The sequence below is a fragment of the Pleurodeles waltl genome, chromosome 7, assembly GCF_031143425.1.
Source record: "Pleurodeles waltl isolate 20211129_DDA chromosome 7, aPleWal1.hap1.20221129, whole genome shotgun sequence".
NCBI lineage: Eukaryota > Metazoa > Chordata > Amphibia > Caudata > Salamandridae > Pleurodeles > Pleurodeles waltl.
The window spans coordinates 1,497,866,476-1,497,879,939 of record NC_090446.1 but is presented as its reverse complement, the minus strand read 5'-3'; the positions used below and the strand labels follow the sequence as shown (position 1 = coordinate 1,497,879,939).

The 13,464-nt window shown below is 46.0% G+C and overlaps 1 protein-coding gene across 2 annotated transcripts in view; it reads right to left on the bottom strand.

Moving 5' to 3' along the window:
* Positions 1-11,196, bottom strand: part of KCNN4 (potassium calcium-activated channel subfamily N member 4) — a 564,485-nt gene extending 553,289 nt beyond the window's left edge. For both annotated transcript variants that reach the window (XM_069201258.1, XM_069201257.1), the window contains exon 1: positions 10,804-11,196. In XM_069201258.1, the coding sequence (XP_069057359.1) occupies positions 10,804-11,094 (291 nt within the window). In that variant the 5' untranslated portion in view covers positions 11,095-11,196. The remainder of the gene's footprint in view (positions 1-10,803) is intronic.
* Positions 11,197-13,464: the final 2,268 nt, after the last annotated feature.

Here is a 13,464-nt window from a genome sequence, read left to right as displayed (position 1 = left end):
TGGCCCAATTCTTAAATAAAGTCAAAAAGTGCACCCATGGCCTATGTCCTTGCATTAGTGTAGATTTATGTTTTTCACAAATTCACAAAAATTTATAGAAGTAGGCCAGGAAATCGTACTCCTAGAAAATGTGTGAATTGCTTTTTAGCAAATGCAGATACGCATGTGTATATTTGCTCATGTGAAAATCAGTTGAACGTTTACAAGTTCACTTTTCCTCAAACCACTTTTTTACCAACCTTGGAAGAAATGTTACTTCTGCCCCTTGTAAGAAGTAAAATGTCAGCCTTTCTCAGTTTGGGGAAAGATTAGAGAAGAGCTGATGAACCCCCCTATAAAGTGAAAGATAGTAGGTTTACACAGACTCAAAAGTGTATTCTAACCCTGAAACTATAGCTTACCGCTGCCTCCAGCCATAGTATAAAGAGCTGTGGAAAGGTGGCAAAATAAGGGAATTGCTAGAATTAAAATCTACTATAGTATGAGCCCTGGCATAATCAGAGACACTATTATCGCAGCTCTCATAAAAAGAGAGTGTTGCCATAATGTGTTGCTGCACTACTTGGCACTAAGGAGACAAGTGGATTTTTTTTACAGGACAAGTAGATTTATGAAGCTACTTGTCCTATGGACAAGTAGATAATATATTAAATTCAACACCCCTGGGGGGCGGGGGCAATCAAGGTGATGGCCCAGGGTAAGGTCCTGGGTTCGCCAGGTTGTCCATAGAATTCTATTCTACTTACTCTTCTTCCATTGCCCCTAAGTTATTGGAAGTTTTAAACAAAGTGCGATAGCTAGGATTGTTTCCACCCTCTCTGGGTGAGACCACAATTGTGTCTCTACCGAAGAAAGACAAGGATCTGCTGTTTGTGGACTCCTACTGCCCCCCTTCTGTGATAAATGCATATTATAAAACCCTGGTGAACAGGATCTTGCCCCATGTGGGCAACTTGATTAATTCTGATCAGACAGGTTTTTGTACCCACCCGTAGTACCCTGCCTAATATTAGCCAGCTGAATCCCATACTGGGAATTCAGGAAACTCTCACCGGATGCCCTGGCACTGTCTTTTGATATTCAGAAAGCATTTGATTCCCTGTGCTGGGAGTTTTTATATGATACCTTAGTTAGGATGGGGTTTGGAGTCACATTTGTTATATGAACTATGATATTGTATACTCAGCAGATGGCAAGAGTCTGGAATGGGTCGCTTATATCAGCAGCATGCACAGTGGAGCGAGGCACTCAACAGGGCTGCCCCCGTATCCTCTGTTATTTTAGCTGGCTCAAGAGCCATTCTCAATGACGGTTCCACAAAGTGGACACTATCAGGAATTGCAGGTATCTGAAGATCATTTATGTATCTTGTTTTATGCAGATGACATAGTGCTGTATATGCAGGGTGGGCTTCCAGACCTGAAGGGTGCATTGGTGGTCTTGTTGGCATTCAGGCATCTGTCTGGCCTGGAGGTTAACTGGCATAAGTCATGTGCCTACCCACTGTGACCTGGCTCAGAGGAGGACCACACTTTCACTGCCATGCTAGGACTTTGTGAGGAACATGCCTCCATTTGTTACCTTGAAGTTGACATTTATAGATCACTGAGGTTGCTCTTTGAGGGTAACTTTGCTCGGTTTATGCCTCCCTTACGGCAGTTGGTCTCTTTTTCTGCTGTGGCTCCTTTATTTATTTGCAGTCTTGCAGGGCAAGTTCCCCAGGGGGTATTTTTGGATGTTGGATAGCATCCATATTATGTTATGTTTGGCACAGAAGTCTGCAATTATTAACCGGACAGCAGACGCTTGCCTTTTTTCTGGTTTGTTTCTGAAGGACTGTTTACTTGTAAATTGCAATAAAAAATTTTTTTTTTAAATACAGGTTATGCAGGCCCATAAATTCCTCCCTGAAGTGCTTTGATACCCTGATTTAATTCCAAGCTTGCCATCTAAAGGCAGTCTCTCATCCGTCTTGGGTTTCAAGATAATAGTAACCTTTGAGATCTGAGCAACTCCTGAACATATGTACTATGTCCACACTAGGACGGCGACGTCTGGGACAACAATGTGGCACCTTTGGGAAGATCCTGTACAGCCTCCTAGGTGTCATATACACCCTGTATAGTATCTAATACTGTATGAACTAAAATTGAGCATTTCTGAAAACATTCAAGGATATTTGAGAGTACTCTTTGGAAGCGAGTTCCGACTCAATATCTCTTTCCCATGCTCCTTTATAGGGGAGATATCTACCTTAGATTGTGTAATTAAGCTTTGATACAACAGTGTTATAGCTCTCCTAGAATCCCCATGTGTAAACACGCTTTGCAGCATGTCATGGGGGCTGTCTCCTTACCTCCCTGTTTCCAAGTGGATACCAAGTATCTCAGCAATGACACGAATAGTAGGAATTGACTCACTGAGAATTGTGTACTTTGTCACAACTCCTCAAAAATAATGAGCTTATGATTAACGCACACATCTCCCAGTGGGGTAACCCCAGCTTCCTCCCAATAAGCTTTCCCGGCAGTTGATCCTACATTAATCAATTGTGGATGTATCAATAAGGGGCTCTCTGAGGCACATGCTTCTTTTGTGTTAGTCCAAATAAAGCACTGTATCCAACAGTACCAAGCCGTCTCCAAGAACCTGAGGGTACTCTGGTGGTCATTATGACCCTGGCGGTCTTTGACCGCCAGGGCAAAAACGACGGGAGCACCGCCAACAGGCTGGCGGTGCCTCCTGCCGTATTTGGACCGTGGCGCTACGCACCGCCGGGGCTGGCGGTATCCCGCCACTTTAGCCCCGGCGGTGATAATCCACCAGGGCAGCGCTGCCCTGGGGATTATGACTCTCCTACCGCCAGCCTGTTTCTGGCGGTTTGCACCGCCAGGAAGAGGCTGCCGGTAAGGGGACTCAGGGGGCCCCTGGGGGCCCCTGCACTGCCCATGCACTTGGCATGGGCAGTGCAGGGGCCCCCAGGCAGAGCCCCGTCGCGCATTTCACTGCTCGAATTTCGGGCAGTGAAATGCGCGACGGGTGCTACTGCACCCACTGCACATCAGCATTGCCGCCGGCTCTATTACGAGCCGGCGGCAATGTTGATGTGACTTTTCCGCTGGGCCAGCGGAAAAGTCATAATAGGGAGCCAGCCACACCGCCAGCACTGACGGTATTCTGGCTCCCGCTACCTCGGCGGTCTGCAAGGCAGACCGCCGAGGTTGTAATGGCCCCCTTTGTCTCCCAGCCCTCGGATATATTACCTGCACTGATTGCCTTGCAGCAGATAACATCTTGCTGAGTTTTCCCCCAGAATGTTTCATGGTGCATGATAAACTTGAATCCCTAGGTACCTAGGTCCCCAGGGACCATTTCAGTGGCAGGTCAGGAGTAGCCACTTCTCCCGTAGGCTCCATAGGTCTCCGATGGAGCAACCAGGATTTCTGATATTTGGTTTTAGTCCAAACATAACTTAAAATCTCTCTGTGTTAATGGACCACCAGCAGGTCTACAGTTGGATTTATTAAATGTATTAACACATCAGGATATAGCAAAAGCAAATCTGTGTAGCTGTGTAGGGTCACCCCTCTTTCTCGCTCTTCCCACCTAATGGTAGCCGCCGTAGGATCAATAGCCATTGTGATACCAACGGAAACACGGGGCATCCCTGTCTTGTCCTCTTTACCACCTCGCATGCATCAGACACAAATCCATAGACCTTCCAACTAAAATTTGAAAAATCACTTTGTGAGTAAGGGGCGGGGCCTTGGATGGGACGAGGCCTCATGCCGAGAAGTACCTAAAAGGCAGTTTTGCCCCAGCCCTGACCCAAACCACCTCCTCCAAAGAAAAAGAAGAAAAGCTTGCTGAGGCTGGTGCCAATGACTTGGGGTGTTTTCACACCCCTTAATGGATGTCATAAGTTAATAGCCTATGAAAACAACCCGGAAATCCACTGTTTATGTGATTTTCAGCTTGTTTTCCATGCCACTGTGTGATATCAGCTCCTCACCAGGTGACCATGTGCAGGGAACCCATATTGTGTGTCACACGTTGGCACCGTGTGAGTTAGCAGGTCTGAACCCACCATTAGATCCTGGCCATATCCTTGTCGTTGGCTTGAAATATGTTAGCATAACTCACTTTCTTAACCTGGCTCCGGATCTCGCCTCTTCGAGCATCAGTTGCAACGAACTCCAAATCAACGTATCATATGCCATTTCCATATCAACTTCTGTGACAGCTGAATATGCTCCACCCAGCAGTGGATTTTCCACCAAATGATAAAGCATTCTAAGCCTCTAATGTTAGGGGATGGGTTTCTCCCCATCATGAATCCCGACTGCTAAGGATGAATGAGTCCCAGCAACAATAGAGCTTATATACTTGCCAATAGCTTGTCAAAAATGTCATAATCTAGACTTAACATGGATAAATGTTGATTTAAACCCATCACAATGGTGTCCCTCCCTGGCTACAAACAAAATGTTATTATTACCATGTTCAAAGAGGAGGGAAGCTCTCCCCTGGCCTTAGAATCTAGGTACATCTCCAAAAAGTTTTGAAATTAGTATTACCCTTCGCCAAACCCGCAGAAGCTTTTTGGGAGAACTCCAGCAAACCTTATGCCTGATAAATTCCGAGCCTCTGTTACAAAGACATTTGTGAGCAAGACAGACAACCTTAACATGGTCCTGTTTCTAACAGGAAGCCAGTTAAGATGAGATAATTCCTTGGAGCTTGACAGATGCTTAAGGATATTAAGTATAAGGTATGCAGCTGTGTTTTTACCTGCAATATATTCAATGATTGCTGGTTAATCCCCAAATAGAGGGAATTGCAGTAGTCTGAGTGGGAGGAAATCATAGCCACCACCACTGTCTTGAGTGAGCCCAGGTGAAGAAAAAGAAAACAGCTCTTTAGTATCATAAGATTATTAACACTGGAACAAGAAACCTGTCTTTTCCACTTTCCAACTTCCTACATACAGTTGTGGAAGTCTCTAGCAGTAGACTGGATTTCATTGCTGATTGTGATAAAGATTTGAGTGGCATCTGCATATGACAGAATGGAGTTTGAAAGGCCTATTCAAAGATGCCAGAGGGGAGACATACAAATCCAAAAGTGTGGGGCTTAATGAAGATCCATGTGGAACATCACAAGGTAAAGAAAACGGTTTAGAGACAAATTGGTTACAGACCACCGCTTGTGTCCTATCCAGCATAGAAACTGGAGTAAAGGCACGTGAATGTTCCAACAGAGCACAAGACTAATGCCAATAACCCACAAAATATAACACTAACCCTGGTACCTGGAGCAACGTGCTGCCCAGCCTAAAGGCACAACAATATCTCATCCGGGGTACTAAGTGCTGTATAATGCAATTATAATACAATATATAACATGCTAAAAATAACACCATAACGCTCAGCAGTCAGACAGTTGATTGTAGTTTATACAGGCTGCTTTATAATTCCCTTTTACCCCTTGAAACTCTTACACTCCCCAAAAACAAAACTGCTAAGGGCCCTATCCATCACCTATTATTGTACCAGTCCACAGCGATAAACCACCCATCACCAACTGAACAGGCACGGTATAACTAAAGAAATCTGCCATATACCAATGGCCAATGGGTGACTCTAATTAATTCCAACTCGGCAAGTCCCGACTAGCAACATACTATGGCCTTTTCTTGGCATCTCATAATGACAGTCAGATTTAGGATGATATTAATAAACCTCACTTCAGCAGATGTCTCCACCACTCCTCCCTTTAATCTATGCCTTCTCAGGACCATAAACTTTAAATACAACATCTCTGAATAGACATCCAACACAGTGCTAAGCGCTGCATCCCATGACAAGATAACCGTACCTTGGGGTCCTTATGCTCAACATGGAAAACCTTCCCACACAGGATCAACACAAAGACAACACACTTACAGACAAATAACCTACCGGGTGTAGCGTGCTATCCATGTAGGCAAGCCCTTTAACATGCCACATACGTGTAGTAAGCCCTATATAAATGTGAAATACCATACAATAACCGATAGTCTTGTTTTTAGATGTTTCCAAAACAGAGTATCACTGCTGATGCAATGCAAATTGCCAGGAAGTAGCTTTCTCTCCTTAACGCCAAAAACAGAGAAAGAGCCGCACCCAGATCTAGTGTGATTTAACCTGGACATATGTGCCAGCAAGGCATCAGATGATCTGTGAGTTCTGATAGGCCTGTAGTGTAGGGTATGATCTGAAAGATATTCGAGCACAGACCTGTAAAACGCATGACGGACGAAAAGAATCAATCAATCAATGGATTTGTAAAGCACGGCTTATCGCCCCTGGGGGTATCGAGGTGCTTTGGGAGGATTTTTGTGTGTCAGTGGCTACTCCTCAGACAGCCATGTATTTGGCTTTTTTCTGAAGTCGATGAGGGTGTGCGATGTGCGCAGGTGGAAGTGGGGGGTCGTCCCAGGACTTGGTGGCGAGGTAGGACAAGGAGTGACCTCCGCTGCGGCAGATTCTCAGAACCGAGAGCGAGGAGGCACCCTGGTAGCCTGGTGGAAGGAGGGTCTGTGGTTGATAAGCTTGGGTACGATCTTGTGGAGGGCTTTGTATGCGATGGTGAGGACCTTGAATTTGCACCTCTTGTGCACCTGCACCCAGTGTAGCTCTCTGAGGTGGGGTGATGTGGGCCCTTCTGGGGAGGCGTAGGACGACTGCGGCTGCATTCTGAATGTTCTGGAGGCGGTGGAGGAGCTCGGCGGGGAGTCCGACGTAGAGGGCGTTTCTGTAGTCAAAGAAGAGCACTAAACAGGATATTGCTTTTTTCACAAGTAGCCAATAAAGGGATTTAAGGTAGTGTCGATTTGGGGATTTTTTAAATGACCTGACCCGCAGCATTATGAACTACCTATGGCCTGCTGATCAACCTATCTTAAAGGCCAAGGAAGAGAATGTTGACAACAAAGTCCAGCCTCATTATGACGAAGGCACCTGCCACGGTTTTACGTGATGATGTAGGCAGTACGTCCAAGTATTATTTCTTAAGGATTACAGCAACGCTATACACTTGCCAACCACCTACATTACATGAGGCCTAAAAGAAGGCTCACAACCCAGTTTTACTCCCAGATTTCTGACCACTGTAATGGGTTGTGGTGGGGAAGGAAGGGATTCATGCCAACAGTTTGTAAACCAATTCTCTTTGTTCTAAACAAAAAATAAGATCTCTGTTTTATTCGAATTGCAATACGTGTAACTCGCTTTTATACCCTCAAACCCCCGGATAAACTCCGTGCAGCCCTCAGACAGCCTGGCTTTCGAACAACAGAGAGAACCAGCTGAAGGAAAGAGGACCTTAAAGCAAAAAGACTCGATAAGGCCAGCTAGAGGGGGGATAAAGACGTTGAACAGGGTCGGCTCTGCGAACCCCCAAAAGTAATCCAGAGTGCGGCAGCAGTGCCGAGATGAGCAGGGTATTTAAAAAATGTAAAACCATTCCCTGCAGGCCGCGCCTCCCCAGAACCGGTTAAAATGGTTAATAGGCACCTCTCATCCCAGTGAAAAATTCTCGCATTCCTTCTCCTAGGCAGTAAAGCGTGGAGTACCCGAGAGCATCGATCATGGTGCGCCTTGACGACTGTATTGTCACCTGCTCAAGGGCCCCATTAATATTCACAGACACTTGGCAAAGGTCGCCGAATCTGTAGAGAATGCTCCTGAACCTGTAGAACGGGCCTGGGCTGCCCTTCAAAGGGCCCCCGGTGTACGCGAAGGGCAAGGTTAAGGTCAAGCGCATTGTCCACGGAGCTCACTGGGTGAAAGTGAAGGTACCCGCTTCTTGGCGCCCTCGCCCACTACATAACCAGGGATCCACCACATTCACTGCTGACTCACATCATCACTCAGCGGTCCCTCCAGCTGCTGAAAACCAGAAGCCGGGCCTTTGCAGTTCACAGCCTCAGGCTATGGAACCCAACCCTAACCTGAAAGCCGAAAAAACGAGATGGTTCGCTGCAGTGCTTAATTTGTAAATAAAAACGTGCCGGTGCCCACAGCACTCCTCTTAAAAACGCGGCTGCTGCATTTAAATGTACGAGCGCGGAATACTGAGGCAGCGTAATCCTGAAGCCATCTCGGGCCTCTTCAGTCCATTTTAAGCCACTCCTTGCCCCTTCAGATCACTCTTGCAGCTTTTTGCTTTCTACCCTTTCTGACGCGTTTTCGTCTTTCCCATATGTGTCTTTTGCTCGCAGCAAATGCTTGAGGCAGAGGAATAAGCTCCAACCCTCAAAAATAAGTGCCGGTGCTCAGCACCGGAAACAATAAACACAAATTAAGCCTTGGTTCGCTGCAGGAAACAGACCCTTCAAAGCTTCCTATAGCATGGTGTTCAGGCATTAAGTGGTGACAACTAAGGAACATCGAACAAGGTTCTACGTCACCATTTGAAATCTTAAAAAGGCCCTTCTGGTGACTAAACTTTGCTAAACGTTCAATGGACACGCACCACGCTTCATACATTTCACACAAAAAAATCTAATGAAAATAGAGCCAAGTCTAGGAAGTGATGGTGAAATATGCGGCACGCATGAGTTCTTTATGCAAATCCAAACATGCATTCACGATTATCAAGTGATGGCGAAGAGACAACCATATACGGTAAGATTACTGAATCATGCGACAAATTGAAACATGCAGGTCGGAATACTGACAGCTGTTCAAATCTAAAGGCACATCAAGAAATACTGAATGAAAGGGTGAATCCCAGTAGGCATGATGGTGGCAAATCCTGGCATATTATGGGCTGTGGGCACAGTGGTGAACACTAGAGCTCTGCTTGCACTGGCAAAGTGGTTGTAATCACTGATGAACTGAAGACAGACTTGCAGATTACAGGCACTGCCCCAATCTTAAAATGTTCACCTACAAATAATGTATTTCAGGTGTGTTTGTCTAATTGTTTCGGTGGAGGCAAGGAGGGATTACAGCACCCAGAATGTATTAGGCTATCTCAGCTAAGTACACGCTGCAAGCACAAACACGCTTGTAATGACACGGGTGCAGGTGCTCATACCCGCTGGCTAATGCTTGCAATGGCTTAAAGGCGGTATTTCTTTATGTATTGGCATTTTTTTGTATTGTATGGCACCATCATAGCTGCTGAGTCCTCAGCCTCTAGGAGTGGTTTAATCTGCTATTGACACATGTGCTGACTTATCCATTTATGCACTCATCTATTCACTCAGGCATCCACTTGTGTACTCACCTATTTATTCATCCACTCACCCATTAAATATGCACTCACTCATTCATGCAGTCACTCACTTATCCCTCCAACTAACTGTTGACTCTCACGCAAACCCCTCCACACAACCAACAAACTCAGTCATTGAAGGAGTTTCAGTCGTAAAATAACCAAATAAATGGGTTTTTGACAATTATCGTGTACAAAGTTTTCACACAGTGCTGACGCCATTCTGCCCTAGTGTTAAAATGTGTATATTATGCAATGAAATGGACCCTGTTTTGCACGTGTATGAGTGTGCGCCGTCTGACCCGCAAGGGGAGTCAGGTGACAAGGGCTGCATAATGCAGAAACGGTGAGTGGGTACAAACGGAGAAAGACTGGCCGTGAAATAAAAAGGAATTCATGGCAATAGAAAACAGTCAAAAAAGGAACGAAAAAGAAAGAATGGACAAACGAAGTAAGGTGCAGTGACGCACGAAAAGTGAGAAAGACAGAAGAACATTTATATAAGAACGCTATTTGAAAGAAAGGGCGAATGAACAAAAGAAGGGAGCTTGGGAAGAAAGCCGGAAAAGAAAGAAAAAGAAACACAGAAATTAAAGTTGAAATGTAAATAAGAACGGGACAAGAAATACGCCAAAGGGAGAGTGAAGGGAGTTAAAAAGGGAGAAAACTTAGGGGAAGACGGAAAGAAGCAAGTGAAGGGAGGAAGAATAGAAAGGGAGCAAAAAGAAATAAAACATGAAAAGTGATTTGGTAATAAGGGAGGGCGAAAAAGGAAACGTGAAAAAAGAAAGAAATTAAGAGGAAAAATGTGCATACGAGGAAAATGACGTGAAGAAAAGAATAGCAAAGCAAAGGCTATAAGAGGGCCAGAGGGAAAGATTAAATGGGTTAGGCTGAGACAGAAACTGAAGCTCTGGACAACTGCTACAATTTAAGCGTCCCCCTTAACAGGTTTGGATTTTGGCAGGTCTGCTCAGTCTTTCATCCTCCCGAAGGTGATAAAATGAGTATCGGTTCAGTTCGGCAGCATCAACCAGCGCCCAGTAACGCCAGCCCCTTGTGGCGAGCGTGCACTTTACAGATACCCCTGCTATGTTCCTCAGTGTCCTGTTACCAGTGTGGCGCTTTTGGAAGTCCTAGACTACGTTTAAGGTGCCGGGCATGGGGCTGATACTAGGTGGTCAGTCAGATCAGCTCCAATGATTCCCTGAGTCCTCTTTGCTACGTTCCACATGTGCCTTTCTGTGAAGCGCGCGCATAAGTAAAGCGCCTTAAAGCTAGCGAACAGGTGGCTGCCGCGGAGCGCCTAGGAACGTCATCCAGAGCATGTGTGCGCTGCAGGACAGACACTAGTTCACGCTTTCTGTCGCGGTCATTATGTTCAGCAAATCTGGGAAAACCTACAAAGTCTAGTTGTGACTATATCGCATTTAGGTTCAGGCCCGGGCGCACTGAACCGCCTCCAGGCGCCTTGTCGGTCCTTGTATAAAATGTGATATTTCAATTTCGAAAGACAGGGGAGTAAAGTGCGCCGCTCACCTGGCAGTGCCCGAACCACAGCAGCTCGGTGTGCAGTACCATAAGCAAGATGCCCAGCAGCGCCAGCACCAGGCTGCAGGCGGCCAGCGACTTCTTCTCCTCCACCAGCGCCTGGCGCCGGCGCAACTTGCGCAGGTTGTCGTTGGGCGCGCCATGGCGCTGCGCGTTGCTGCCGGGGCGCAGGATGGTCACCTCAGTGGCCTCGCCTTTGGCCTGCATCTCCGTGTGCGCTGCCTTGGCCCGGGCAGCAGGAAGGCATGTTGTAAACACGGGCCAGCCCCCTCGGCCCATGTGCGTGCCACCCCCTCCAGATCACCGGCAGGCCGGGGGAGCGGAAGTCCCGACTTCCTTGGCAGGGAGGATGCCAAGCTTGCGCTCGCCGGCACTGCGCGCCGCGCCCTCCTTCACTCTTTCTGTTTTTAATAGTTTACAGCTAACTTCTTATCTGAACACTGCGAAGATCATGCCGGACGGGATCAGGTTTCAGACCAAGAGACATGGCTCACCGACTTCTTTTCAGACCGTTTGGGCTTTTCTCATTCTTTATCGACGCAGACGCGCGTGATGTTAGTTTAAGGCCACTTTTTCGTGTCTGTCAAGATAGCCTCCTTACAGAGGAGTCAGACAGTTTAACTAAGGAGAGGCACCGCCTAAATTGGATTGCACATGCCCGGCTTGATAGATATTTACAGGCAGTGGAATTATGAGCCAAAGGAGGACAGAAATATGCGGCTGAACTGTATGAATTATGTGGCAAGCAAGGGCATTTATGTGAATTGGGGGGTGCAGTCTGCATACCGCAATAGACAGGTTAGGCTGTGGATTCTGTGTCGTTATCCAGCACTTTTCACAGGTCAACACAATAAGAAACACATCCAATATCTAATTCTATACAAAGTGTGTGATAACGCGTCCCAACTTTTGGGTTCACAAATTACTCGGTAAGGCTCGTTTCACAGTCCAAAATATGTATTTATTATACGACGACCCCGTTCCGGCTGCCTCTGTCTCCAACCCCCTTCCTTCTCCACGACCCCGCATTCCAGAATCTCGTCGCCTGGAGAGAGTTGGAACCCAGTTTACATTCCACAATACAACACATCCCCAATCCTATAACATATTTGAGAACACTTACTAACTATATTTTATTTTAAACCTAAGTAATACCACATATCTAAACCTAATGCTAACATACTTTCCATATCTTAAACCTAATGCTAAAATATTCCTTATACATGTCATTATAATATCAATTACATACACTACTATCCACATACAAAATCTTTAAGTAATCTCAACGGCTCCTTCACTCTGACACTCGATCTCCTGTACACCTTTCTCTCCTTCTCCACCTGTACTCCATCTTCCTCTTCCCTGTCATCCATCTGTATCCCATTCCCTTTCACTTCCTTGAATGGGATAAACTCATTCGCACTTTTCTTCCTTTGTAGCCAAACATTTACTTCCACTTCCGAACACCCCACAATCCTTCTTGCATTCCACAGGTTACCATCTGACAGCTTAACACAGTTTCCTTTTACATCTAACACCCTCTTCGGCTCCGATAACTTGGATTCTCCTTTTTTTGTCGCACCACCTACCATTACTCTCACCCATTCGCCCTTCTCATGTATTTTTTGTTTCCTTATGATCTTACTGTTATGTCTCGATTCATATTGTTGTTGATACGTCTTTACCCTTTTTCTGACCTGCTCATGATTAACCACCATTTCTTTATGACTTCCCATCCATGCCGGTACTGCCATTGTGCATGGCTTCCTTCCCTTCAACAATAAAAATGGAGCTTCGCCTGTCACACTATGAGGTGTTGTTCTGTAATTCCATAGCATATCCCTAATCTGAGACTTCCACCAGACGTTTTTGTACAACGCCAGCTGCAGACTTTCTCCCAACACTCGATTAAATCTCTCGATCATGCCATTACCTCTCGGGTGGTATACTGGTGTCCTACAATGTTTAATTCCCCATCTCTTGAGAAAACTCATAAATTCACCCGAAGTGAACTGTGGTCCATTGTCGCTGACCATTTCGCCTGGACACCCTTCCCTTCTAAATATTTCTTCACAAAATGGAATTAGATTACTTGCCTTCACTTCCCTCATAAATGCCACCTCAGGCCACTTATAATAATAGTCCATCATGACTATTGCAAACCTCTCCTGACAACCCAAACATTGAAACGGCCCACAGATATCAATAGCCACCCGCTCCCATGCTCTCTCCGGTATTCTTTGTGAACTAATCTTCGTTTCCAACAACACATGTGACTTGTCACTGTACGTGCACTCAATGCTATTCCTTACACATCTTCCACGTATTTGTCCATACCCGGTGTAATATGTATATGTAATTTCTTCTTGTATGTTTTCACTCACGCGCGTGGCTTCAATGGAACGTTTGTTTCATTGGCTTACCCTCTGGGTTCTGGAGTGCGGTGGGCTCGAGTCCGAGTGAGCCGTTATTCCAGACTTTGGACGGAGAGGCAACTACGTGCGTGGGTCCTTTTTTACGATGAAAGAAATGCACCAACTTATTTTGATACCCCGGTTTCGTTTGTTTCCAAGTGTCCTGCTACATATTTGGTACCAGGAGTGGTGTTCGCCCCCCCAAAAAAAAACGGGACCCATCGGGAAGTTGCTG